The following is a 26,260-nucleotide window of genomic DNA, read 5'->3' as shown; positions in this document are numbered from 1 at the left end:
TCCGACAGCGCGGAGCCCCCTCAGTACTGACCCTCCGACAGCGCGGCGCCCACTCAGTACTGACCCTCGGACAGGAGAATGTGTTAATAGCAGAACGAGGGTTTGCAGTCGGTGAAAGAACAACATGGAAGAAGTGACAGATGGTCCTTTGGGGTGGGGAGAGGGGACATTGGAAGCAAGAAGGATAGCAAGTGGGGTAAAAAAGGGGATAAATCAATGAATAAAAATGAGCTAAAACAATAAAAGCACTTTCATGACTGGAAGTTGTTGAACTCCATGTTAAGTCTGCTGTTTCTCCAGTTTGCTGTTCTGCTTTGGTGGCTCGGGTCAATTCTTCCACATGTCCTCCAACCCTGGAATTGGGGAGAAAATGGTGCCTTCTCTCCACCCAGAAACTGAACTGGAATAGCATATAAACACTGTGGCTACAAGAGCAAGCCAGGGGCTGGGAATCCTGCGGTGAGTAACTCACCTCCTGACTCCTCAAAGCCTGTCCACCATCTTCAAGGCACAAGTCAGGAGTCTCTGATGGAATATTCCCCACTTGCCCTGGATGAGTGCAGCTCCCACAACACTCAAGAAGCTCAACACCATCCAGGACAAAGCAGCCCTGCTTGATTGGCACCCCATCCACAAATGTTCACTTTCTCCACCACCGACGCACTGTAGCAGCAGTGTGTGTACCATCTACAAGATGTACTGGAGAAACTCACCAAGGCTCCTTAGACAGCACCTTCCAAACCCACCACCACTACCATCTAGAAGGACAAGGGCAGCAGATAGATGGGAACACCACCACCTGGAATTTCCCCTCCAAGCCACTCACCATCCTGACTTGCAAATCCATCGGCCGTTCCTTCACTGTCGCTGGGTCAAAATCCTGGAGCTCCCTCCCTGACAGCACTGTGGGTGTACCTACACCACATGGACTGCAGCAGTTCAAGGAGGCAGCTCATCACCACCTGCTAAAGGGGCAATTAGTGACGGGCAATAAATGCTGGCCCGGCCAATGACGCCCACATGAATGAATTAAAAAATCCCACTCCCTCCCCCACCCTAACGAGTGACCAGTATTGTTCCATGAAAGTCCCAAAGTGCCTCAGCTGATGAACACAAGGAGTTGTCCAAAAGGAGGAAATCAGTATTCCAATCTTTACAGAAACTCACATCACCCTGGGAATGTTGTTTGAACAAAATGGTTTAATTTATTTTACACAAAAGAAAAAAGAAATTTAATGAGACATTCAGAATAAGCCATTTAACTCGCGCTTAACTGACGGTCAATAAATACTGAGTTTTATAAAAGTTTCTCCCATTCACCAGTTGGGGAGCAGTAACACTGTTTTGGTCCGCTGTGATTTTTCTCCAATATCTGTAAAGACTTGGAGAGACATGAACTGGGTGAGGGTCTGGGTAAGGGGCTTCCACTCGCCCCACTGGGGAGCTTGTGTCCCTGGGTTACTGGGGTGGAAACACAAGTCACTGTTTGAGGGTGGGAATGGGCAATGGCAGCAGGACAGCAGACCAGAGGATCACTGTGTTAACACACTGCGGCCTTTGGTGTGAATTAACACAGCAAGCTCATTCAGGAGGCCATTCAGAGATAGGGACCCTTACCCTAACCTGGGAGAAAGATACAAGAACATGGGAATAACTATTCCCACATTAAGGAAGAACAGCTAAAAAATCCCAGGGATCCAGAGTTGTTCCTCAACATCTCATCCTCAGGAAACAATTCCCCAAATCCCTTTTAAACAATTTTTGGATTTAAAAAATTTAAATTGCCCAATATATATTGCACAGAAAACACACTCTTTTGAGTGCTAGAGTTTGTCCTAATGTCTTCAGCAATCCATTCGCCAGGCACCTTCTGGAGCCTCACTCAGTGGATGTTGATGGGCTATTTGGCTATGATAAGCATCACAGCTAAGTTTCTTACTCAAGAGAGGCTCTGAGATTTGAACGGGAGCGAATGGAGAGTGATCAGCAGCAGCAAATAAAATAAAAGTGCAAAAACATTAAATATTCCACAAGCCAGATAGATGATAATTTAACAAATACATATTAACAGAGACTCTGGGGTATTTCACACACTCCCCCTGTAAACATGATAAATAACAATCACCTGTCAGGCAATGTGGACACACCTCATATTTTCAAAGATACCTGAGTTTTTAGTACAGATTTATAATACAGAGACGGCTTCAATTATATATAAAGTATACACAGACCCACAGGAGCAGCAGTGTAAACCCGACAAACACACATAGGCAGTGTGGGCCTTACACACACACGTGAGTAGTGAATGTTATATACAGCAACATTTCTCTCTGACTCATTCACACTCACACACCTCGCTCACACACACACACCGCGCTCACACACACACACAGCTCAGCCACTTGCAAACATGCCCATGGGTGTTAGAATGGAGCAGTTAAGCACAGGGTTGGCACAGCTCAGTGTGAGCGAGGTATCCGAACCCTCTGCTAGCCAGGACCTTCATCACTTGTGCCTTTTGCCGATCTTCGAGCAGTGGGCCTGCACCTGAGGCAGGAGGAAGCCTGGGGGAGGTTGCAGGGCCTTGTCCATTCCGGGTATCAAGTAGTAGCTGATGAGGTGGACGGGTTGGTAGAATGTGGCATACTGCACCGGCTTGTGAGGGTACAGAGGCCACGCAGCAGTGCACTGGGAGAAACTTCCAGAAACCTAAGGGAAAAAATTATTGAATCAATTAAACATGACAAATCACACACACAAGCTCCATTTAATCCCCAGCCCCGTCTCCACAGGCCACGTGCAAGGATCTGCATTTCTCTAGCACCTTTCCCCACCTCAGGACGTCCCAAAGTGTTTCACAGCCAATGAAGTAATTTATGTGAAGTGTGGTCACTGTTGTGAATAGAGGAAATGTGGGCAGCCAACTATTGCACAGCCAGTTCCCACAGATAGAAAGAGAGACAGACTGTGTTCGGGAGGGAGTGAGTGAGTTTAGGGAGGGAATTCCAGAGTTTAGGGCCCCCAGGCAGCTGAAGACATGGCCGCCAATGGCAGAGCGATGGGAAGCGGGGGATGGTCAAGAGGCCGGAATTGGAGGAGCTCAGAGATCTCGGAGGGTTGTAGGGGCTGGAAGAGGTTACAGAGATAGGGAGGGTTGTAGGGGCTGGAGGAGATTACGGAGATAGGGAGGGTTGTAGGGGCTGGAGGGGGTTACAGAGATAGGGTTGTAGGGGCTGGAGGAGGTTACAGAGATAGGGAGGGTTGTAGGGGTTGGAAAAAGTTACAGAGATAGGGTTGTAGGGGCTGGAGGAGGTTACAGAGATAGGGATGGTTGGGGCTGGAGGAGGTTATGGTGATAGGGAGGGTTGGGGCTGGAGGAGGTTATGGTGATAGGGAGGGTTGTAGTTGCTGGAGGAGGTTACAGAGATAGGGTTGTAGGGGCTGGAGGAGGTTACAGAGATAGGGTTGTAGGGGCTGGAGGAGGTTACAGAGATAGGGTTGTAGGGGCTGGTGGAGATTACGGAGATAGGGAGGGTTGGGGCTGGAGGAGGTTATGGTAATAGGGAGGGTTGTAGGTGCTGGAGGAGGTTACAGAGATAGGGTTGTAGGGGCTGGTGGAGATTACGGAGATAGGGAGGGTTCCAGGGGTTTATAGAAATAGGGAGGGGTGAGGAAGGATTTGAAATAAGGATGAAATTTTTTTTTAAAAACGGAGGTGTTGCTGGACCAGGAGCCAGTGTAGGTCAGTGAGCGACAGGATAGTGATGGGTGAACGGGACTCAATGTGAGTTGGGTCTGGGGGCAGTTGAGTTTTTGATGAGTTTCCAGGGGTAGAAGGTGGGAGATCGGCCCGGAGAGTATTGAAATCATTCACTCCGCCCCTCCCAGCACTGGGTGCTCAATATTCTCTTTACCTTGCCAGTAGCTTCAGCTGTATTTGCTGCAGTTTCCTTCACTGTTTGACCTTTGGCATGTTCCCCTTCATCTGACGAAGTCTCCGAGTGGCAGTCAGGTGTGCTGCACTCCGAGGACGCGCTGCCTTGCTCAGAGTCTAACGACGCCGCCCTCCTGGAGTCTTGTCCAAACTGAGCGACAGTGAAAGGCAGACTCCCATCACTACACCTGCAGGAATTTCAAATGAAGATTTAGTGGGAATCGGGTCAGGCAGCAACACGCGAGACACAGCCACTAACAACCTGGTATAAACAACAAACACCCACACAAACTGGCAGAACACAGCCGAGGGAAGGTTTACCGTACAGTGAAGGAGAGACAGAGAGCACAGCAGTGAGAGAGAGAGACAGACAGACACAATTCCCCCTTTGGAAGTTCCTGTTGAATCTGCTTCCACCCCCCTTTCAGGCAGCGCCTTCCAGATCACAACAACTGGCTGTGTAAAAAAAATTCTCATCTCCCCCTCTGGTTCCGATTCCCTTCAATCTGTGTCCCTCTGGTTACCGACCCTCCTGCCACTGGAAACACTTTCTCCTTATTGACTCTATCCAAACCCCCTCATGATTTTGAACGTCTCGATTCAATCTCCCCCTTAACCTTCTCTGCTCTAAGGAGAACAATCCCAGCTTCCCCAGTCTCTCCACATGAACTGAAGTCCCTCTTCCCTGGCGCCATTCGAGTCAATCTCCCCCTCACCCTCCCCAAGGCCTCGCCTTCCCTCCTAAAGTGTGAGGCAGTCGGAATCGGACACAATTCTCCAGATGAGCTCCTTGTGTTTGTCTCTGCGGTGACTGTGTTGCTAAACCGTCCAGGTGAAGACTTACCTGCAGCACACCTCCTGGGGATCAATCCACAACGTAATCTCTTTGGGCAGTCTCAACTGGTTATATTCCAGATCACAGTCTTGACAAGCGAGCAACAAGGATGGGTCTGCTTTATGTTTCCTGTTTATCCGAATGCATCTACCAGGGAGAGAAAAAATATACTGAACGATCCAAGAGGACAGACATTAGACCATCCAGAACCCTACTGGCCCTTTTCCCAAGTTGTACCAAGTCCTGTTCAGCCTTCACCCCGTCACTCACTGACATACATTAGCTCCCAGTCCAACAACGCCTCCATTTTAAAACTTTCATCCTTGTTTTCAAAACTGTCCCCACAACCCTCCCTATTTCTGTAACCTCCTCCAGTCCCTACAACCCTCCCCATCTCTGTAACCTCCTCCAGTCCCTACAACCCTCCCTATCTCTGTAACCTCCTCCAGTCCCTACAACCCTCCCTATCTCTGTAACCTCCTCCAGTCCCCACAACTCTCCCTATCTCTGTAACCTCCTCCAGTCCCTACAACACTCCCTATCTCTGTAACCTCCTCCAGTCCCTACAACCCTCCCTATCTCTGTAACCTCCTCCAGTCCCCACAACCCTCCCCATCTCTGTAACCTCCTCCAGCCCCTACAACTCTCCCTATCTCTGTAACCTCCTCCAGTCCCTACAACCCTCCCTATCTCTGTAACCTCCTCCAGTCCCTACAACCCTCCCCATCTCTGTAACCTCCTCCAGTCCCTACAACCCTCCCTATCTCTGTAACCTCCTCCAGCTTCTATAACCCTCTCTATCCCTGTAACCTCCACCAGCCCCTACAACCCTCCTTATCTCTGTAACCTCCTCAAGTCCCTACAACCTTCCTTATCTCTGTAACCTCCTCCAGTCCCTACAACCCTCCCTATCTCTGTAACCTCCTCCAGTTCCTACTACCCTCCCTATCTCTGTAAACTCCTCCAGTCCCTACAACCCTCCCTATCTCTGTAACCTCCTCCAGCCCCTACAACCCTCCCCATCTCTGTAACCTCCTCCAGCCCCCACAACCCTCCATATCTCTGTAACCTCCTCCAGCCCTTACAACCCTCCCTATCTCTATAACCTCCACCAGCCCCTACAACCCTCCCTATCTCTGTAACCACCTCCAGCCCCTACAACCATCCCTATCTCTGTAACCTCCTCCAGCCCCTACAACCCTCCCTATCTCTGTAATCTCCTCCAAGTTTCTATAACCCTCCCTATCTCTGTAACCTCCTCCAGCCTGACAACCCTCCCTATCTCTGTAACCTCCTCCAGCCCCTAAAACCCTCCCTATCTCTGTAACCTCCTCCAGCCCCTACAACCCTCCCTATCTCTGTAACCTCCTCCAGCCCCTACAACCCTATCTATCTCTGTAACTTCCTCCAAGTTTCTATAACCCTCCCTATCTCTGTAACCTCCTCCAGCCCCTACAACCCTCCCTATCTCTGTAACTTCCTCCAAGTTTCTATAACCCTCCCTATCTCTGTAACCTCCTCCAGGCCGACAACCCTCCAAAATCTCTGCCTTCCTCCAATTGCAGCCCCTTGAGCATCCCCTGATTTCCATCGCTCCACCATTGGTGGCCGTGCCTTCAGCTGCCTGGGGCCCTAAACTCTGGAATTCCCTCCCGAGACCTCTCCACCTCTATCTCCCTTCCTTTAAGATGCCCCTAAAATTTCATTGTCTCAGCTTTAAAGGGGCTTTAAGCGGTTCAGCTGCTCATCCAAATTTAAAACTGAGCAGCGGCGCCACCAGGTGGGGAAACGGCGGTATTGCAGGGACAACTTCGAGCAACTTTCAAAACAAAGACAATCAATGAACTCTCTCCCCCATCCCCACCGCCTTTCCGATCCCCCTTTTCTCCAATAATTTATATAGATTTTTCTTTTCCCACTATTTCCATTATTTTTAAGTTTATTTCCATCAATTGTTTTATCTCTTACCTTCTAGCCTATTTCGATCCCTTCCCCCCACCCCACCCCCACTAGGGCTACCTGGTACCTTGCTCGTCCTGCTTTCTACCCTTAATGTCCCCATTAGCACATTCCTAAAATAATATCACCACCGTCACCACCTCTTTGCCCTTTAGTCCATGACATCTTTTGGTTATCTCCACCTTATCACTGGCCCTCTATCCAGCTGTACCTGTCCCACCCCCTCTTAAACCAACATATATTTCACCTCTTTTCTATTTTTCCTTAGTTCTGTTGAAGAATCATACGGACTCGAAACGTTAACTGTTTTCCTCTCCGCAGATGCTGCCAGACCTGCTGAGTTATTCCAGGTATTTTTATTTTTGTTTTGGATTTCCAGCATCCGCAGTTTTTTTTGCTTTTTTCAAAACGAAGACTTGCATTTCTCTGGCGCCTTCACCACCCCAGGATGTCCCAAAACCTTTCACAGCCAATGAAATACTTATTCAAAAGTATGTTCACTGTGTAATGTCGGAGACGTGGCGGCCAATTTGTGCACAGCAAGCTCCCACAAACATTAATGTGATAATGACCCAGATCATCTGTTTTTTTAGTGATGTTGGTTGAGGGGTAAATATTGGCCCCAGGACCTTCCCCCTTCTCCACTTCCAAATAGTGGCCGTGGGATCATTTACACCCACCAAGGAGGCAGACGGGAACTTTGGTTTAAAGTTTCACCTGAAGGCCAGCATCTCCTTTGGCACCGACCCTCTGACAGCGCGGCGCCCCCTCGGCACTGGCACTGTGGAGTGTCGGCCTGGATTATGGGGCTGAAGTCTCTGGGGTGGAGACTCAAACCCAGGACTTGTTCCATCTGCTCTCGCAAGTGGATGGACAATGTCCCTCAGCGCAATGCAAGAAATAGTGAGGAGGGTCCTCCCTGGTGTGCTGTCCAATATTTTATGCTCTTTCAGGGGGAAGCTGGATAAAAACATGGGGGGGTGGGGGGCAAGGAATAGAAGGATATGGTGATGGGGTGAGATGAACAGGGGGTGGGAGGAGGCTCGTGTGGAGCAGAAACACTGGCACGGAGCAGATGGGCTGAATGGCCCGTTTCTGTGCTATAATATTCTAGCCATTGTACTGGGCGGCTCTGCTGTTTGCTTACCTATATGCTTGTCCTTTGCTGGGATTGGCTGGGTACCAGTGATTCTGGTATTTTCGGTACAGTATCGCAGTGAGCTTCTCCCCAAACTCCTCGATCTTTTCCTGATGTAGCCTGCTGCGATTCCTGACCAAGCTGACCAGGAAGGACACTCCGGCTCCGATCTCCTCCTTCATCGTCTCCTGGTGTATCTGCGGGGGGAAGGTGGGGGTGTTTAGAGATTAACCTGTTCAGAGTGTGTTACAGTCGGGGATGTTGGGGTTGGGTGAGGGAGGGGGGTGGGGAGAAGGGTGATGGAATATAGAGATCATGGTCTGGCTGCTGGAATGACCCCTTTGTGTCAACAACATCCCACCCCCACCACCAGCAACTCTTTTACCTGCCCCCGCCCACATTAGTGCTGGCTGGCGAGCTATTTGACTGTGGTAGGCATTGCTGACAAGACCCTTCTGGAACACGCACCTGGATACAGACAGACTGTTTCCTCTTGTGTGTGGGGGAGACCAGAACTAGGGACCATCGATATAAGATCATCACTAATAAACCCAATGGGGAATTCAGGAGAAACCTCTTTACCCAGAGAGTGGGGAGAATGTGGAACTCGCTCCCACAGGGAGTGGTGGAGGTGAATAGTATCGATGTGTTTTAGGGGGAAGCTGGATAAACACATGAGGGAGAAAGGAATGGAAGGATAGGGTGATGGGGTGAGATGGAGAGAGGGGGGTGGGTGGGAGGAGGTTCGTGTGGAGCAGCAACACCGGCACGGAGCAGATGGGCCGAATGGCCTGCTGTATATCCGGTGAAGAACTCACATTTCTGTAACGCCTTTAACCGCTGCAAGATATCCCAAAGAGCCTCACAGCCAAATGACTCCCTTCCATTTATGAAGTGGGGGTCACCATCGTAATGGGGGGAAAAGCAAAAGTCAATTTGCGCACAGCAAGATCCCACAAAGGACAATGCGATAGTGACCCAGATCCGATTTTTATTTGACAGCGATATTCATTGAGGTGGGGGGGAGGGGGGGGGGGGTGAATATTAGCCCCACAACATTAAAACGGAAAACGTTATAAAGGTAAATGGGAGGACGTGGAGACAGGGACAAGGAGCCAGTCCTTACTCCAGATGTTGTTCATAGTCACACAGCAGGAGAAGGACATCCCTCTCTCGGACAGAACACTTTGCATTCAATGTCCGAGCGTAAAACAGTAAAAGTGAGAGTCAATCTCACATCCAAATTGCACTGAAGTCTGCCATCCTTCAGATTGTTAAAACTGTCCTCAGGTGAAACAGCTGATTTTTGTAAACATGTTGTTTTGTTTCTAACTGCGGTGGATTCGGAGACTCAAGCTCCGTGGAAGCCCTGTCGGCCCAGCAAAGTGAGTCAGTGTCTCAGTCCGTCGCACACTTACTTCTGACTCACAGGGTTGTGCGCACCAGCCTCCCAGTACAAAGACCAGGAGCTCACAATCCAGACTGACATTCGGCCAAGGGAGGCGTCGCGGGGAGATCCCACGGCCACTATTTGGAAGAAGAGCAGGGGGTGGGGTGGGGGTGGTGGTGGGGGGAGTTCTCCCCGTGGTCCTGGGGCCAATATTTATCCCTTAAACAACATCACTAAAAAAAAAACCCAGATGATCTGAGTCATTATCACATTGCTGTTTGTGGGATCTTGCTGTGCGTAAATTGTCTGCGTTTCCTACATTACAACAGTGAGCTCACACACAACAAAAAGGTCCTTCGTTAGCTGGGAAAGGCTTTGGGACGTCCTGAGGTGGGGAAAAGCGCTACTTTCCCTGAGTAACTCTGGTGCCACTGTCCAGGAAGGTGTCCATATCAAACATCCTCCCCCAGTGTCCATTACAGGCCCCACAGAAACCGCAACTACCCTCAGTCTTCAGGTCACACGGGGGCATTTTTGTTTTTCCAATTGCAGGGCGGAGCTAACACTTCCTGAGGGGCCGAGTAACAGAAAACCAAATCTCTCCTGTTCCTCCCTGGGAGAAAATAACTCCAAAAACTACAGCATCAAATAGAAGAAATTTAATAAACACTCTCTCTCTCTCACACACACATACTCTCTCACACACATACACACACTCTCACTCTCTCACACACACGCTCTCTCTCTCACACACATCTCTCTCACACACATACACACTCTCTCACACACACACATAGCCTCTCCCACACACTCTCTCTCACACACATACACACTCTCTCACACGTACACACTCTCTCACACACACACACGCTCTCTCTCACACACACACATACTCTCTCTCACACGTACACACGCTCTCTCCCTCACACACACTCTCTCTCACACACACACGCTCTCTCTCACACACATCTCTCTCTCACACACACACGCTTCCTCTCTCACACACATCTCTCTCACACACACACACGCTCTCTCTCTCACACACACACATCTCTCTCTCACACACACACATACTCTCTCACACACATGCACACTCTCTCTCTCACACACATCTCTCTCTCACACACACTCTCTCTCACACACACACGCTCTCTCTCTCTCACACACACTCTCTCACACACTCTCTCACACACATCTCTCTCACACACACGCTCTCTCTCTCTCTCACACACATTCTCTCTCTCACACACACACACGCTCTCTCTCTCTCTCACACACATTCTCTCTCTCACACACACACACGCTCTCTCTCTCTCTCACACACATACTCTCTCACACACACACACGCTCTCTCTCTCTCTCACACACACACTCTCCTGGACTCAAAAATTGGGATTCCCCAAACACACACCAATATCTAACTTTCATTTCGAACTCTTCAGACCCGCGCCCCCATCCCCCGACCCCCACCCACCAGAGCTGGCAGCAACCCATCCACCCTGAGTGATCCCGAATGAATCAATCAATCACTCTTACAAACTACAAGCAGCACAGTTATAAACTTCAAAACTGGAAACCAAATCCACGTGTTCACCTAAGGGACCATCTCAAAAACATCACCTTTTCTAAAAAAAAAAGTGGGGAGGTGCTGAACCATGAACTGTGCCTTAACGAAACCCACTCCCCCACTGAGAAAGTATATCATTCCTCTAACGCGGCCATCAATTCTGCTTATGTCCCCCAACCTCCTCTCCTGGAGACAGTGCCGATTGTTCGATGGTCCCTAAAATCAACCCGTGGCGGCAGAGACAGAGAGTTTGTATTCAGCGTTGGGACACAGCACATTAAACTGACCCGCTGGCCCGAAACGTTAACTCTTGATCTCTCTCTCTCTCTCTCGCCAGAGATGTGCTCAGACTTGATGGGTTTTCCCAGCTATTTTCTGTTTTTGTTTCGTGTGCCGGTCAAAGTTCAGTTCGGAAGAAAAAGTGATTGTGGCACCTTCCATCAACAGGCACAACTTTAAAAAGCTCACCAACTAACTCTGAAAAAAGATATTTTCTCCTGCAACATGGTTTAAAAAAAAAGAGACTTACAGATGTAAGTAACCAGGTTACTTACCATTTGATAGCCAATTGCAAACCAACACTTCTCTGGCAGGAAAAAGTTTAAGGCCAACTTCTGAAAAACTTTTCTAAACTTATATCCTGTTGTTTTGTTCACTAATATATGTCTACATATATATATTATATATATTTAAATCTCTACTCACCAGAGATGCTTTCGCCTCCTCGATTCACGTCCAGACTTGTGGCTGCAAAATGTGTGAGAGATTTTATCAAACTGCTCTCACTCATTCCCAGAAATTTACATCAAGAAGATGATTCAAACTGTGTCCCCAGCCAACGAGAGGACGTCCCTTCCGACACACATCAATGACCATACAAGGCAGGGGTTGACGTCAGCCGCGCCCCGCCCACTTCTTAAAGGCGCCTTCGACACTGTTAAGCAGCAAGAATAAGTGAAAGGGGGACATGCATTTATCTAGCGCCGCTCACCGCCTCAGGGCGTCCCATCGCGCTTTATGGCCCCAAACAATGAAGTGCTTTAATTTCTGAACTCTGCTCACTGTTGTAATGCAGGGAAGCCGGTAGCCAATTTGCACACAGCAAGATCCTTCATCAATCTGAGGATAACCCAGGTCATCAGTTTCTTTTTAGTGGTTTTGGTTCCAGGACATGGGGAGAACCCCCCCCCCCCCCACCCACTCTTCTTAAACATAATGCCCATGGGATCTTTTACACCCACCTGAGACGGCAGACGGGGCCCAGCTTTAATGTCTCATCTGAAAGACGGCACCTCAGGCAGTGCAGCAGCCCCTCAGTACTGACCCTCCGACAGTGCAGCACCCACTCAGTACTGACCCTCCGACAGTGCAGCACCCCCTCAGTACTGACCCTCCGACAGTGCAGCACCCCCTCAGTACTGACCCTCCGTACTTCAGCACACCGTCAGTACTTAGGGAGTGCCGCACTGTCGGAGAGTCAGTACTGAGGGAGTGCCGCACTGTAGGAGGGTCAGTACTGAGGGAGTGCCGCACTGCCGGAGGGTCAGTACTGAGCAAGTGCTGCACTGTCGGAGGGTCAGTACTGAGGGAGTGCTGCACTGTCGGAGGGCCTGTACCAAGGAAACGCTGTCTTGTCAGATTTGTCATCTTTCAGATGAGACATTAAACCCCCGTCTGCCCTCTCAGGTGAGTGGAAAACATCCCATGGCCTCTATTTGGAAGAAGAGCAGGAGGGAGCTCTCCTGGTTTCCTGGGGGCCAATATTGACACCTCCAACAACATCAGTAAAAAAGCAGATGGTCTGGGGTCATAATCACATTGCTGTTTGTGGGATCTTGCTGTGTGCTTCTGTGTTTCTTATAACAGTGAGCTCACTGCAAAAGAAATCCTTCATTGCCTGTGAAATGCTTCGGGATGTCCTGAGGTGGGGAAAGGCGCTAGAGAAATGCAAGTCCTTTGTTTACCATGAGTTTAGGTCAATCTTAATCCTACATATGCATGTGTACACAACCAAGGGTATCTTCCACAAAGGCACAGTGTTAGTGAGGAGGCTCCCTCTCTCTTCAATTCCACCTCATCCCCACACTCTCTGCCATTGCCTTATCTTGACACCATGGACAGAGCCTCAATTGTACATTTAAAGGAATTTATTGATGTCAGCCTGGTCACTGGTTTCATTTTGTGGAAAACCTGGGGTTTGATCCCAAGGGGAACAGAATTAAAACTAGCTCCGTTACTCCTGGATAAGAGAAGGCCCTTTGTACAGTGACATAGACAGGATTTGATGACACAGGATTTCATATATGCGGCACAGAAACAGGCCATTCAGCCCATCTGCTCCGTGCTGCTGTTTCTGCTCCACACGAGCCTCATCCCGCCCCCCCTCGCCATCTCACCCCATCCCCATATCCTTCTATTCCTTTCTTCCTCATGTGTTTATCCTGCTTCACCCTTAACTACATCGACACTATTCACTTCGACCACTCCATGTGGGAGCGAGTTCCACATTCCCCCCACTCTCTGGGTAAAGACGTTTCTCCGGAATTCCCCATTGGATTTATTAGTGACGATCTTATATGGATGACCCCTAGTTCTGGTCTCCCCTCCCACCAGAGGAAACACTCCCTCTGTATCCACTCCATCCAAACCTTTCTGAATTTTAAATACCTCGATGAGGTCACCCCCCTCAGCCTTCTCTTTTCTAGAGAACAAAGACCCAGCCCGTCCATCCTGTCCTCATATAAACTCATGTGAGTTTACCCTCACATTTCTGGGATCATCATTGTAAATCTTCCCTCTCCAGTATCTCGATGTCCTTTCTGTAATATGGTGACCAGAACTGCTCGTGGTAATCTCAGTGCAGTGCAACCAAGTTTTGATGCAGGCTTAATGTGACTTCTCTACTTTTCAATTCTATCCCTCCAGTAATAATCCCTAGTTTTTGGTTTGATTTTTGCCTTGCCTTGCTAACCTGCGGGGGTAACTTCCACTGTGTGGTCTTATTTGCACTCTGAAGGTGTTGGGGGAAACCTGCGCACGCAGTTAAATAACTCCCCGTGATTCAGGCTCGAGTGTATAGTCCAAATGCAAGGTTATTACTCAGGCATCAATCGTATAGTGACGATTACAGTTATCGATTCAGACAGCCTGGCTTATTGTAGGCTGGAGCTGATCCGACAAGGTGTCTGTAGATGTTGGACTCCCGACTGTCCTGTGACTTCTGAGCTTAAGGGAGCTGTTCCCTGGTATATTGTCTACCTTTTCCGTGTGAGTTATATTACACGGTACCCAGGATGTACGTTGAACTGAGTTCCATCTCATCCAACCTCCAGAGTTGACATCACCGCTGTCTTGAGGATTTAACTGTTTAAGAAGTGAACACTAGAAAGGGAACAGACCGACCGAGACAACCTCAAATCATTAAATGTTACTGGGTGGGGGGCGCTCCCGATATTCTGGCCAACCCCCAGTATTCGCACCAGATTTGGGGGCACATCCAACGTGTCTCCTGGCAGAAACAGAACGTGCTAGAAAAACTCAGGAGGTTTGTCAGTGCGCTGCGCAGAGAAAAGACAGAGTTAACATTTTAAGTCCGTATGGCTCTTCTCCAGAGCTGAAGAGATGTAGAAATGTGATGGTCAAAGGAAAGAACTGTGGATGCTGGAAATCCAAAACAAAAACAGGAATACCTGGAGAAAGTTTTTCCAGGTATTTCTGTTTTTGTTTTAGAAATGTGTTGGGTTTTTTTAATACTGTTTAAGAGAGTGGGGGCTGGGTGGAACAAAATAGAAGTTCAGAGATAGGTGAGAGATCAGGTGAGATTTGACAAAGATGTGTTGGACACAAGAGAAATGGAGTGCTAATGATTGTGTTAAAGACGAAAGCAGGTGTTAATAATGGCCTGAAGGTCAGACATCAGTAGGTGTTAATAGCAGAACAAGGGGTCAGTGCCTCTCTGAAAGCAAAACATGGGAACAAATTGCAGACTGGCACTTGGTGGGGTTAGAGGGCGGTGGAAGGGGGGGGAAAAAAACCTTCTGACAGTTTCTCCTCCCATTGTTTTGGCCATTAACTGATGTTGGCAAAATTCAAACTCTGGTAATCACATTGAGATGAGATTAAATATTCGACCCGAGAGAATTCTAACAGTTGTTTAAAGAATTGGTTTCCATACATGGTTCACAGTCCCAGGTGAATGAATATTTAGCCAGAATCTGTTACAATCAGAGTCCAGTTATATTAAGAAACAATGACTGCATTTGTATAGCATTTCTAACATAGTAAAATAACCACAAAGCGTTTCACAGGAGCCTAAAAGAGACAGATTTTGACATCGAGCTGCAAAAGGAGATATTAGGACTGAGCATCACCAGTCAAAGACGTACATTTTCATAAAAGATGAGAGAAAGAGAGAAAGGGGCGGAGAGGTTTAGGGAGAGAATTCCAGAGCTCAGGGTCCCAGGCAGCTGAAGGCACGGCCGCCAATGGTGGAGCGATGGGAATCGGGGGATGGTCAAGATGCCGGATTTGGAGAAGGGCAGAGATCTCGGAGTGTTGTAGGGGCTGGAGGAGGTTACAGAAATAGGGAGGGTTGTAGGGGCGGCGGAGGTTACAGAGATAGGGAGGGTTGTAGGGGCTGGAGGAGGTTACAGAGATAGGGAGGGTTGTTGGGGCGGAGGAGGTTACAGAGATAGGGAGGGTTATAGGGGCTGGAGGAGGTTACAGAGATAGGGAGGGTTGTAGGGGCTGGAGGAGGTTACAGAGATAGGGAGGATTGTAGGGGCTGGAGGAGGTTACAGAGATAGGGAGTGTTGTAGGGGCCGGAGGAGGTTACAGAGATAGGGAGGGTTGTAGGGGCTGGAGGAGGTTACAGAGATACGGAGTGTTGTAGGGGCTGGAGGAGGTTACAGATATAGGGAGTGTTGTAGGGGCGGAGGAGGTTACAGAGATAGGGAGGGTTATAGGGATGGCGGAGTTTACAGAGATAGGGAGGGTTTTAGGGGCTGGACAAGTTTACAGAGATAAGGAGTGTTGTAGGGGTGGAGGAGGTTACAGAGATAGGGAGGGTTGTAGTGGTTGGAGGAGGTAACAGAGATAGGGAGGGTTGTAGGGGCTGGAGGATGTTACAGAGATAGGGAGGGTTATAGGGGCTGGAGGAGGTTACAGAGATAGGTAGGGTTGTAGGGGCTGGAGGAGGTTACAGAGATAGGGAGGGTTGTAGGGGCTGGAGTTGCTAACAGAGATAGGGATGGTTGTAGGGTCTGGAGGAGGTTACAGAGATAGGGAGGGTTGTAGGGGTCGGAGGTTGTTAGAGATAGAGAGGGTTGTAGGGCCTGGAGGATGTTACAGATTTGGGAGGGATGTAATGGTCGGTAGTTGTTACAGAGATAGGGAGGGTTGTAAGGACTGGAGGAGGTTACAGAGATAGGGAGGGTTGTAAGGGATGGAGGAGGTTACAGAGATAGGGCGAGTTGTAGGGTCTGGAGGTGTTTACAGAGATAGGGAGGGCTGTAGGAGTCGGAGGTTGTTACAGATCTAGGGAGGGTTGTAAGGACTGGAGGAGGTTACAGAGTTGTGATGGTCGTAGGGTTCGGAGTTTGTGACAGAGATAGGGAGGTTTGTAGGGACTGGTGGAGGTTACAGAGATAGTGAGGGTGTAGGGACTGGAGGAGTTTACTGAGATAGGGAGAGTTTTAGGGACTGGAGGAGGTTACAGAGATAGGGAGTGTTGTAGGGGATGGAGGATGATACAGAGATAGGGAGGGTTGTCGGGAATGAAGGAGATTATAGAAATAGCGAGGGTTGCAGGGGCTGGAGGAGGTTACAGAGTTGGGAGGGTTGTAGGGGTCGGAGGTTGTTACAGAGATAGGGAGAGTTGTATGGACTGGAGGAGGTTACAGAGATAGGGAGGGTTGTAGGGGCTGGTGGAGGTTACAGAGATAGGGAGTGTTGTAGCGACTGGAGCAGGTTACAAAGATAGGGAGGGTTGTAGGGGCGGCGGAGGTTACAGAGATAGGGAGGGTTGTAGTGGCTGGAGAAGGTTACAGAGATAGGGAGGGTTGTAGGGACTGGAGGAGGTTACAGAGATAGGGAGGGTTGTAGGGGATGGAGGAGGTTACAGAGATAGGGAGAGTTGTAGGGTCTGGAGGTGTTTACAGAGATAGGGAGGGCTGTAGGAGTCGGAGGTTGTTACAGATATAGGGAGGGTTGTAAGGACTGGAGGAGGTTACAGAGTTGGGATGGTCGTAGGGTTCGGAGGTTGTTACAGAGATAGGGAGGGTTGTAGGGACTGGTGGAGGTTACAGAGATAGTGAGGGTTGTAGGGACTGGAGGAGTTTACTGAGATAGGGAGAGTTGTAGGGACGGAGGAGGTTACGGAGATATGGAGGGTTGTAGGGGTTGGAGGAGGTTACAGAGATAGGGAGGGTTGGAGGGGTGGCGGAGTTTACGGAGATAGGGAGGGTTGTAGGGACTGGAGGAGTTTACAGAGATAGGGAGGTTTATACGGGCTGGAGGAGGTTACAGAGATAGGGAGGGTTGTAGTGGCGGCGAAATTTACAGAGATAGGGAGCTTTATACGGGCTGGAGGAGGTTACAGAGATAGGGTGGGTTGTAGGGGCGGCGGAGTTTACAGAGATAGGGAGGGTTGTAGGGACTGGAGGAGGTTACAGAGATTGGGAGGGTTGTAGGTGCTGGAGGAGGCAACAGAGATAGGGAGGGTTGCAGGGACTGGAGGAGGTTACAGAGATAGGGAGCGTTGTAGAGACTCGAGGAGGTTACAGAGTTGGGAGGGTTGTAGGGGTCGGAGGTTGTCACAGAGATATGGAGGGTTGTAGGGACTGGAGGAGGTTACAGAGATAGGGATGGTTGTAGGTGCTGGAGGAGGTTACAGAGATAGGGAGGGTTGCTTGGGCTGGATGAGGTTACAGAGATAGGTGGCGTTGTAGTTACTGGAGGAGGTTGCAAAAATAGGGAGGGTTCTTGGGGCTTGAGGAGGTTACAGAGATAGGGAGTGTTGTAGGGTCTGGAGGAGTTTACAGAGATGGGGAGGGTTGTGGGGATCGGAGGTTGTTATAGTGATAGGGAGGGTTGTAGGGACTGGAGGAGGTTACAGAGTTGGGTGAGTTGTAGGGGTCGGAGGTTGGTACAGAGATAGGGAGGCTTGTAGGGACTGGAGGAGGTTACAGAGATAGGGACGGTTGTTGGGACTGGAGGAGGTTATAGAGATAACCTGTTTCATTTTCTGGAAAACCTGGGGTTTGATCCCAAGGGGAACAGAATTAAAACTAGCTCCGTTACCCGTCCAACAACATCAGTAAAAAAGCAGATGGTCTGGGGCCATAATCACATTGCTGTTTGTGGGATCTTGCTGTGTGCTTCTGTGTTTCTTACAACAGTGAGCTCACTGCAAAAGAAATCCTTCATTGGCTGTGAAATGCTTCGGGATGTCCTGAGGTTGGGGAAAGGCGCTAGAGAAATGCAAGTCCTTTGTTTACCATGAGTTTAGGTTAATCTTAATCCTACATGTGCATGTACACACAACCAAGGGTATCTTACATAAAGGCACAGTGTTAGTGAGGAGGCTCCCTCTCTCTTCAATTCCACCTCATCCCCACACTCTCTGCCATTGCCTTATCTTGACACCATGGACAGAGCCTGTATTGTACATTTAAAGGAATTTATTGATGTCAGCCTGGTCACTGGTTTCATTTTGTGGAAAACCTGGGGTTTGATCCCAAGGGGAACAGAATTAAAACTAGCTCCGTTACTCCTGGATAAGAGAAGGCACTTTGTACAGTGACATAGACAGGATTTGATGACACAGGATTTCATATATGCGGCACAGAAACAGGCCATTCAGCCCATCTGCTCCATGCTTGTGTTTCTGCTCCACACGAGCCTCATCCCGCCCCCCCTCGCCATCTCACCCCATCGCCATATCCTTCTATTCCTTTCTCCCTCATGTGTTTATCCAGCTTCCCCCTTAAACACATCGACACTATTCACCTCGACCACTCCCTGAGGGAGCGAGTTCCACATTCCCCCCCACTCTCTGGGTAAAGACGTTTCTCCGGAATTCCCCATTGGATTTATTAGTGACGATCTTATATGGATGACCCCTAGTTCTGGTCTCCCCTCCCACCAGAGGAAACACTCCCTCTGTATCCACTCCATCCAAACCTTTCTGAATTTTAAATACCTCGATGAGGTCACCCCCCTCAGCCTTCTCTTTTCTAGAGAACAAAGACCCAGCCCGTCCATCCTGTCCTCATATAAACTCATGTGAGTGTACCCTCACATTTCTGGGATCATCATTGTAAATCTTCCCTCTCCAGTATCGATGTCCTTTCTGTAATATGGTGACCAGAACTGCTCGTGGAAATCTCAGTGCAGTGCAACCAAGTTTTGATGCAGGCTTAATGTCACTTCCCTACTTTTCAATTCTATCCCTCCAGAAATAATCCCTAGTTTTTGGTTTGATTTTTGCCCTGCCTTGCTAACCTGCGGGGGCAACTCCCACTGTGTGGTCTTATTTGCACTCTGAAGGTGTTGGGGGAAACCTGCGCACGCAGTTAAATAACTCCCCGTGATTCAGGCTCGAGTGTATAGTCCAAATGCAAGGTTATTACTCAGGCATCAATCGTATAGTGACGATTACAGTTATCGATTCAGACAGCCTGGCTTATTGTAGGCTGGAGCTGATCCGACAAGGTGTCTGTAGATGTTGGACTCCCGACTGTCCTGTGACTTCTGAGCTTAAGGGAGCTGTTCCCTGGTATATTGTCTACCTTTTCCGTGTGAGTTATATTACACGGTACCCAGGATGTACGTTGAACTGAGTTGCTTCTCATCCAACCTCCAGAGTTGACATCACCGCTGTCTTGAGGATTTAACTGTTTATGAAGTGAACACTAGAAAGCGAACAGACCGACCGAGACAACCTCAAATCATTAAATGTTACTGGGTGGGGGGCGCTCCCGATATTCTGGCCAACCCCCAGTATTCGCACCAGATTTGGGGGCACATCCAACGTGTCTCCTGGCAGAAACAGAACGTGCTAGAAAAACTCAGGAGGTTTGTCAGTGCGCTGCGCAGAGAAAAGACAGAGTTAACATTTTAAGTCCGTATGGCTCTTCTCCAGAGCTGAAGAGATGTAGAAATGTGATGGTCAAAGGAAAGAACTGTGGATGCTGGAAATCCAAAACAAAAACAGGAATACCTGGAGAAAGTTTTTCCAGGTAATTGTGTTTTTGTTTTAGAAATGTGTTGGGTTTTTGTTGGGTTCTGCCGAAGGGTCATGAAGACTCGAAACGTTGACTGATTTCTTCTGCACCGATGCTGCCAGACCTGCCTAGTTTTTCCAGGTAATTGTGTTTTTGTTTTGGGTTTTTTTAATACTGTTTAAGAGAGTGAGGGCTGGGTGGAACAAAATAGAAGGACAGAGATAGGTGAAAACTCAGGTGAGATTTGACAAAGATGTGTTGGACACAAGAGAAATGGAGTGCTAATGATTGTGTTAAAGACGAAAGCAGGTGTTAATAATGGCATGAGGTCAGACATCAGTTGGTGTTAATAGCAGAACAATGGGTCAGTGCCTCTCTGAAAGCAAAACATGGGAACAAATTGCAGACTGGCACTTGGTGGGGGTGGAGGGCGGGGGAAGGGGGGTGTGGAAAACCTCCTGACAGTTTCTCCTCCCATTGTTCTGGCCAATAACTGATGTTGGCAAAATTCAAACTCTGGTAATCACATTGAGATGTGATTAAATATTCGACTCGAGAGAATTCTAACAGTTGGTTAAAGAATTGGTTTCCATACATGGTTGACAGTCCCAGGTGAATGAATATTTAGCCAGAATCTGTTACAATCAGAGTCCAGTTATATTAAGAAACAATGGCTGCATTTGTATAGCATTTCTAACATAGTAAAACAACCACAAAGCGTTTCACAGGAGCCTAAATGAGTCAGATTTTGACATCGAGCTGCAAAAGGAGATATTAGGAATGAGCATCACCAGTCAAAGATGTCCATTTTCATAAAGGATGAGAGAAAGAGAGAAAGGGGCGGAGAGGTTTAGGGAGGGAATTCCAGAGCTCAGGGCCCCAGGCAGCTTTAGGCACGGCCGCCAATGGTGGAGCGATGGGAATCGGGGGATGGTCAAGAGGCCGGAATTGGAGAAGGGCAGAGATCTCGAGGTGTTGTAGGGGCTGGAGGAGGTTACAGAAATAGTGAGGGTTGTAGGGGCTGGAGGAGGTTACAGAGATAGGGAGGGTTGTAGGGGCGGAGGAGGTTACAGAGATAGGGAGGGTTATAGGGGCTGGAGGAGGTTTCAGAGATAGGTAGGGTTGTAGGGGCTGGTGGAGCTTACTGAGATAGGGAGGGTTGTAGGGGCTGGAGGAGGTTACAGAGATACGGAGTGTTGTAGGGGCTGGAGGAGGTTACAGATATAAGGAGTGTTGTAGGGGCGGAGGAGGTTACAGAGATAGGGAGGGTTATAGGCGCTGGAGGAGGATACAGAGATAGGTAGGGTTGTAGGGGCTTGAGGAGATTACAGAGATAGGGAGGGTTGTAGGGGTGGCGGAGGTTACAGAGATAGGGAGGGTTTTAGGGGCTGGACAGGTTACAGAGATAGGGAGTGTTGTAGGGGTGGAGGAGGTTACAGAGATAGGGAGGATTGTAGGGGTTGGAGGAGGTAACAGAGATAGGGAGGGTTGCAGGGGCTGGAGGAGGTTACAGAGATCGGGAGGATTGTAGGGGTTGGAGGAGGTAACAGAGATAGGGAGGGTTGTAGGGGCTGGAGAAGGTTACAGAGATAGGGAGGGTTGTAGGGACTGGAGGAGGTTACAGAGATATGGAGGGTTGTAGGGGCTGGAGGTGTTTACAGAGATAGGGAGGGTTGTAGGGGTCGGAGCTTGTTAGAGATAGAGAGGGTTGTAGGGACTGGAGGATGTTACAGAGTTGGTAGGGATGTAATGGACGGAGGTTCTTACAGAGATAGCGAAGGTTGTAGGGGCAGGAGGGGGTTACAGAGATAGGGAGCGTTGTAGGGACTGGAGGAGGTTATAGAGATAGGGAGGGTTGTAGGGGCTGGAGGAGGTTACAGAGATAGGGAGGGTGGCAGGGGCTGGAGGAGGTTATAGAGATAGGGAGGGTTGTAGAGACTGGAAGAGGTTACAGAGTTGGGACGGTTTTAGGGCTCGGAGCTTGTTACAGAGATAGGGAGGGTTGTAGGGATTGGAGGAGGTTACAGAGGTAGGTAGGGTTGTAGGGGCTTGAGGAGGTTACAGAGATAGGGAGGGTTGTAGGGGCGGCAGAGGTTACAGAGATAAGGAGGGTTGTAGGGGCTGGAGAAGGTTACAGAGATATGGAGTGTTGTAGGGGCGGAGGAGGTTACAGAGATAGGGAAAGTTGTAGGGGTTGGAGGAGGTAACAGAGATAGGGAGTGCTGTAGGGGCTGCGCAGTTTACGGAGATAGGGAGGGTTGTAGGGACTGGAGGAGGTTACAGAGATAAGGAGGTTTGTAGGGCCTGGAGGAGGTTACAGAGATAGGGAGGGTTGTAGGTGCGGTGGAGTTTACAGAGATAGGGAGGTTTGCAGGGACAAGAAGAGGTTACAGAGATAGGGAGGGTTGTACGGGCTGGAGAACGTTAGAGAGATAGGGAGGGTTGTAGGGGCTGGAGAATGTTACAGAGTTAGGGAGGGTTGTAGGGGCTGGAGGAGGCAACAGAGATAGGGAGTGTTGCAGGTGCTGGAGAAGGTTAAAGAGTTAGGGAGTGTTGTAGATACTGGAGGAGGTTACAGAGTTGGGAGGGTTGTAGGGGTCGGAGGTTGTAACAGAGATAGGGAGGGTTTTTGGGGCTTGAGGAGGTTGCAGAGATAGGGAGTGTTGTTAGGTCTGGAGGGGTTTACAGAGATGGGGAGGGTTGTAGGGGTCGGAGGTTGTTATAGAGATAGGGAGGGTTGTAGGGACTAAAGGATGTTACAGAGATAGGGAGTGTTGTAGGGTCTGGAGGAGTTTACAGAGATGGGGAGGGTTGAAGGGGTTGGAGGTTGTTATAGAGATAGGGCGGTTTGTAGGCACTAAAGGAGGTTACTGAGTTGGGAGGGTTTTAGGGGTCGGAGGTTGGTACAGCGATAGGGCGGGTTTTAGGCACTGGAATAGTGTACAGTGATTAGGAGAGTTGTATGGACTGGAGGAGGTTATTGAGATAGGGAGGGTTGTAGGGACTGGAGTTGGTTACATAGATAGGGAGGGTTGTAGGGGCTGGAGGAGGCAACAGAGATGGGGAGGGTTGCAGGGGCTGGAGGAGCTTTCAGAGATAGGGAGAGTTGTAGAGACTGGAGGAGGTTTCAGAGTTGGGAGGGTTGTAGGGGTCAGAGGATACGGAGATAGGGAGGGTTGTAGGGGCTGGATGAGGTTGCAGAGAAAGGTAGCGTTGTAGTTACTGGAGGAGGTTACACAAATAGGGAGGGTTCTAGGGGCCTGAGGAGATTACAGAGATAGGGAGTGTTGTAGGGACTGGAGGAGTTTACAGAGATGGGGAGGGTTGTAGACGTCGGAGGTTGTTTTAGTGATAGGGACGGTTGTAGGGACTGGAGGAGGTTACAGAGTTGGGAGGGTTTTAGGGGTCGGAGGTTGGTACAGCGATAGGGAGGGTTCTAGGGACTGGAATAGTTTACAGTGATTAGGAGGGTTGTATGGACTGGAGGAGGTTATTGAGATAGGGAGGGTTGTAGGGACTGGAGTTGGTACATAGATAGGAAGGGTTGTAGGGGCTGGAGGAGGCAACAGAGATGGGGAGGGTTGCAGGGGCTGGAGGAGCTTTCAGAGATAGGGAGAGTTGTAGAGACTGGAGGAGTTTTCAGAGTTGGGAGGGATGTAGGGGTCAGAGGTTACGGAGAGAGGGAGGGTTGTAGGGGCTGGAGGAGGTTACAGAGATAGGGAGGGTTGTTGGGATTGGAGGAGGTTACAGAGAAAGGGAGGGTTGTAGGGCCTGGAGGAGGTTACAGAGATAGGGAGTGTTGTAGGTTCTGGAGGAGGTTACAGAGATAGCGACGGTTGTAGGGGTCAGAGGTTGTTACAGAGATAGGGAGGGTGGTAGGGACTGGAGGAGGTTACCGAGATAGGGATGGTTTTAGGGACTGGAGGAGATTCCAGATATATGGAGTCTTGTATGGGCTGGATTAGGTTACAGAGATAGGGAGGGTTGTAGCGGTTGGAGGAGGTTACAGAGATAGGGAGTGTTGTAGGGGCTGGTGGAGGTTACAGAGATAGGGAGGGTTGTAGGGACTGGAGGAGGTTACAGAGATAGGGAGGGTTGTAGGGGCTGGAGGATGTTACAGAGATAGGGAGGGTTGTAGAGGCTAGAGGAGGTTACAGAAATAGGGAGGGTTGTAGGTGCTGGAGTAGGTTACAGAAATAGGGAGGGTTGTAGGGGCTGGAGTTGGATACAGAGATAGGGAGGGTTGTAGGGCCTGGAGGAGGTTACAGAGTTGGGAGGTTTGTAGGGGTCGTAGGTTGTTACAGAGATAGGGAGGTTTGTAGGGACTGGAGGTATTTACAGAGATGGGAAGGTTGTAGGGGTCGGAGGTTGTTACAGAGATAGGGAGGGTTGTAGGGGCTGGTGGAGCTTACAGAGTTGGTTGGGTCGTAGGGGTCGAAGGTTGTTACAGTGATAGCGAGGGTTGAAGGGACTGGAGGAGGTTACAGAGATAGGGAAGGTTGTAGGGATTGGAGGAGGGTACAGAGATAGTGATGCCTGTAGGTACTGGAGGAGTTTACAGAGATAGGTAGGGTTGTAGGGGCGGCGGAGGTTACAGAGATAGGGAGGGTTGTAGGGGCTGGAGGAGGTTACATAGATAGGGAGGGTTGTAGGGGCTGGAGGATGTTACATACATAGGGAGGGTTGTAGGGACTGGAGGAGTTTACAGAGATAGGGAGGGTTGTTTGGGTGGCGGAGTTTACGGAGATAGGGAGGGTTGTAGGGACTGGAGGAGTTTACAGAGATAGGGAGGTTTATACGGGCTGGAGGAGGTTACAGAGATAGGGAGGGTTGTAGGGGAGGCGGAGTTTACAGAGATAGGGAGGGTTGTAGGGACTGGAGGAGGTTACAGAGATTGGGAGGGTTGTAGGTGCTGGAGGAGGCAACAGAGATAGGGAAGGTTGCAGGGGCTGGAGGAGGTTACAGAGATAGAGAGTGTTGTAGAGACTGGAGGAGGTTACAGAGTTGGGAGGGTTGTAGGAGTCGGAGGTTGTTACAGAGATATGGAGGGTTGTAGGGACTGGAGGAGGTTACAGAGATAGGGATGGTTGCAGGTGCTGGAGGAGGTTACAGAGATAGGGAGGGTTGTAGAGGCTGGAGGAGGTTACAGAAATAGGGAGGGTTGTAGGTGCTGGAGTAGGTTACAGAAATAGGGAGGGTTGTAGGGGCTGGAGTTGGTTACAGAGATAGGGAGGGTTGTAGGGCCTGGAGGAGGTTACAGAGTTGGGAGGTTTGTAGGGGTCATAGGTTGTTACAGGGATAGGGAGGGTTGTAGGGACTGGAGGTGTTTACAGAGATAGGAAGGTTGTAGGGGTCGGAAGTTGTTACAGAGATTGGGAGGGTTGTAGGGACTGGAGGAGGTTACAGAGTTGGTTGGGTCGTAGGGGTCGGAGGTTGTTACAGTAATAGCGAGGGTTGAAGGGACTGGAGGAGATTACAGAGATAGGGAAGGTTGTAGGGATTGGAGGAGAGTACAGAGATAGTGATGGCTGTAGGGACTGGAGGAGTTTACAGAGATAGGTAGGGTTGTAGTGGCGGCGGAGGTTACAGAGATAGGGAGGGTTGTAGGGGCTGGAGGATGTTACATAGATAGGGAGGTTTGTAGGGGCTGGAGGATGTTAAATAGATAGGGAGGGTTGTAGGGACTGGAGGAGGTTACAGAGATAGGGAAGGTTGTAGGGACTGGAGGATGTTACCGAAATCGGGAGTGTTGTAGGGGCTGGAGGAGGTTACAGAGATAGGGATGGTTGTAGGGGTGGCGGAGTTTACGGAGATAGGGAGGGTTGTAGGGACTGGAGGAGTTTACAGAGATAGGGAGGTTTATACGGGCTGGAGGAGGTTACAGAGATAGGGAGGGTTGTAGGGGCGGCGGAGTTAACAAAGATAGGGAGGGTTGTAGGGACTGGAGGAGGTTACAGAGATTGGGAGGGTTGTAGGTGCTGGAGTAGATTACAGAAATAGGGCGGGTTGTAGGGGCTGGAGTTGGTTACAGAGATAGGGAGGGTTGTAGGGCCTGGAGGAGGTTACAGAGTTGGGAGGTTTGTAGGGGTCGTAGGTTGTTACAGAGAAAGGGAGGGTTGTAGGGACTGGAGGTGTTTACAGAGATAGGAAGGTTGTAGGGGTCGGAGGTTGTTACAGAGATAGGGAGGGTTGTAGGGACTGGAGGAGGTTACA

General features: G+C 49.6%; 1 protein-coding gene across 1 annotated transcript; it reads right to left on the bottom strand.

Moving 5' to 3' along the window:
* Positions 1 to 2,505: 2,505 nt before the first annotated feature.
* LOC144675971 (protein BTG3-like) lies at positions 2,506 to 8,057 on the bottom strand. Its single transcript, XM_078536489.1, has 4 exons — positions 7,876 to 8,057; positions 4,779 to 4,916; positions 3,915 to 4,122; positions 2,506 to 2,709 (listed from the first exon to the last, which is right to left on the bottom strand). The coding sequence occupies exons 1-4, from the start codon at positions 8,046 to 8,048 to the stop codon at positions 2,506 to 2,508; spliced, it is 723 nt and encodes a 240-aa protein (XP_078392615.1). The 5' UTR covers positions 8,049 to 8,057.
* Positions 8,058 to 26,260: the final 18,203 nt, after the last annotated feature.

This window comes from Cetorhinus maximus, unplaced genomic scaffold (genome assembly GCF_964194155.1).
Source record: "Cetorhinus maximus unplaced genomic scaffold, sCetMax3.hap1.1 HAP1_SCAFFOLD_1251, whole genome shotgun sequence".
NCBI classification, from domain to species: domain Eukaryota; kingdom Metazoa; phylum Chordata; class Chondrichthyes; order Lamniformes; family Cetorhinidae; genus Cetorhinus; species Cetorhinus maximus.
Note: the sequence above shows the minus strand (reverse complement) of the source record. Positions and strands in the feature narration are given on the sequence as shown.

Coding starts and splice junctions, on each gene's coding strand:
- LOC144675971 (XM_078536489.1), bottom strand. CDS start 8,048: ATGAAGGAGGAGATCGGAGCCGGAGTGTCCTTCCTGGTCAGCTTGGTC. Junction 4,917..7,875: donor AGCAAAGGACAAGCATATAG/GTAAGCAAACAG, acceptor TCTCCCTGGTAG/ATGCATTCGGATAAACAGGA. Junction 4,123..4,778: donor CCCCAGGAGGTGTGCTGCAG/GTAAGTCTTCAC, acceptor AAATTCCTGCAG/GTGTAGTGATGGGAGTCTGC.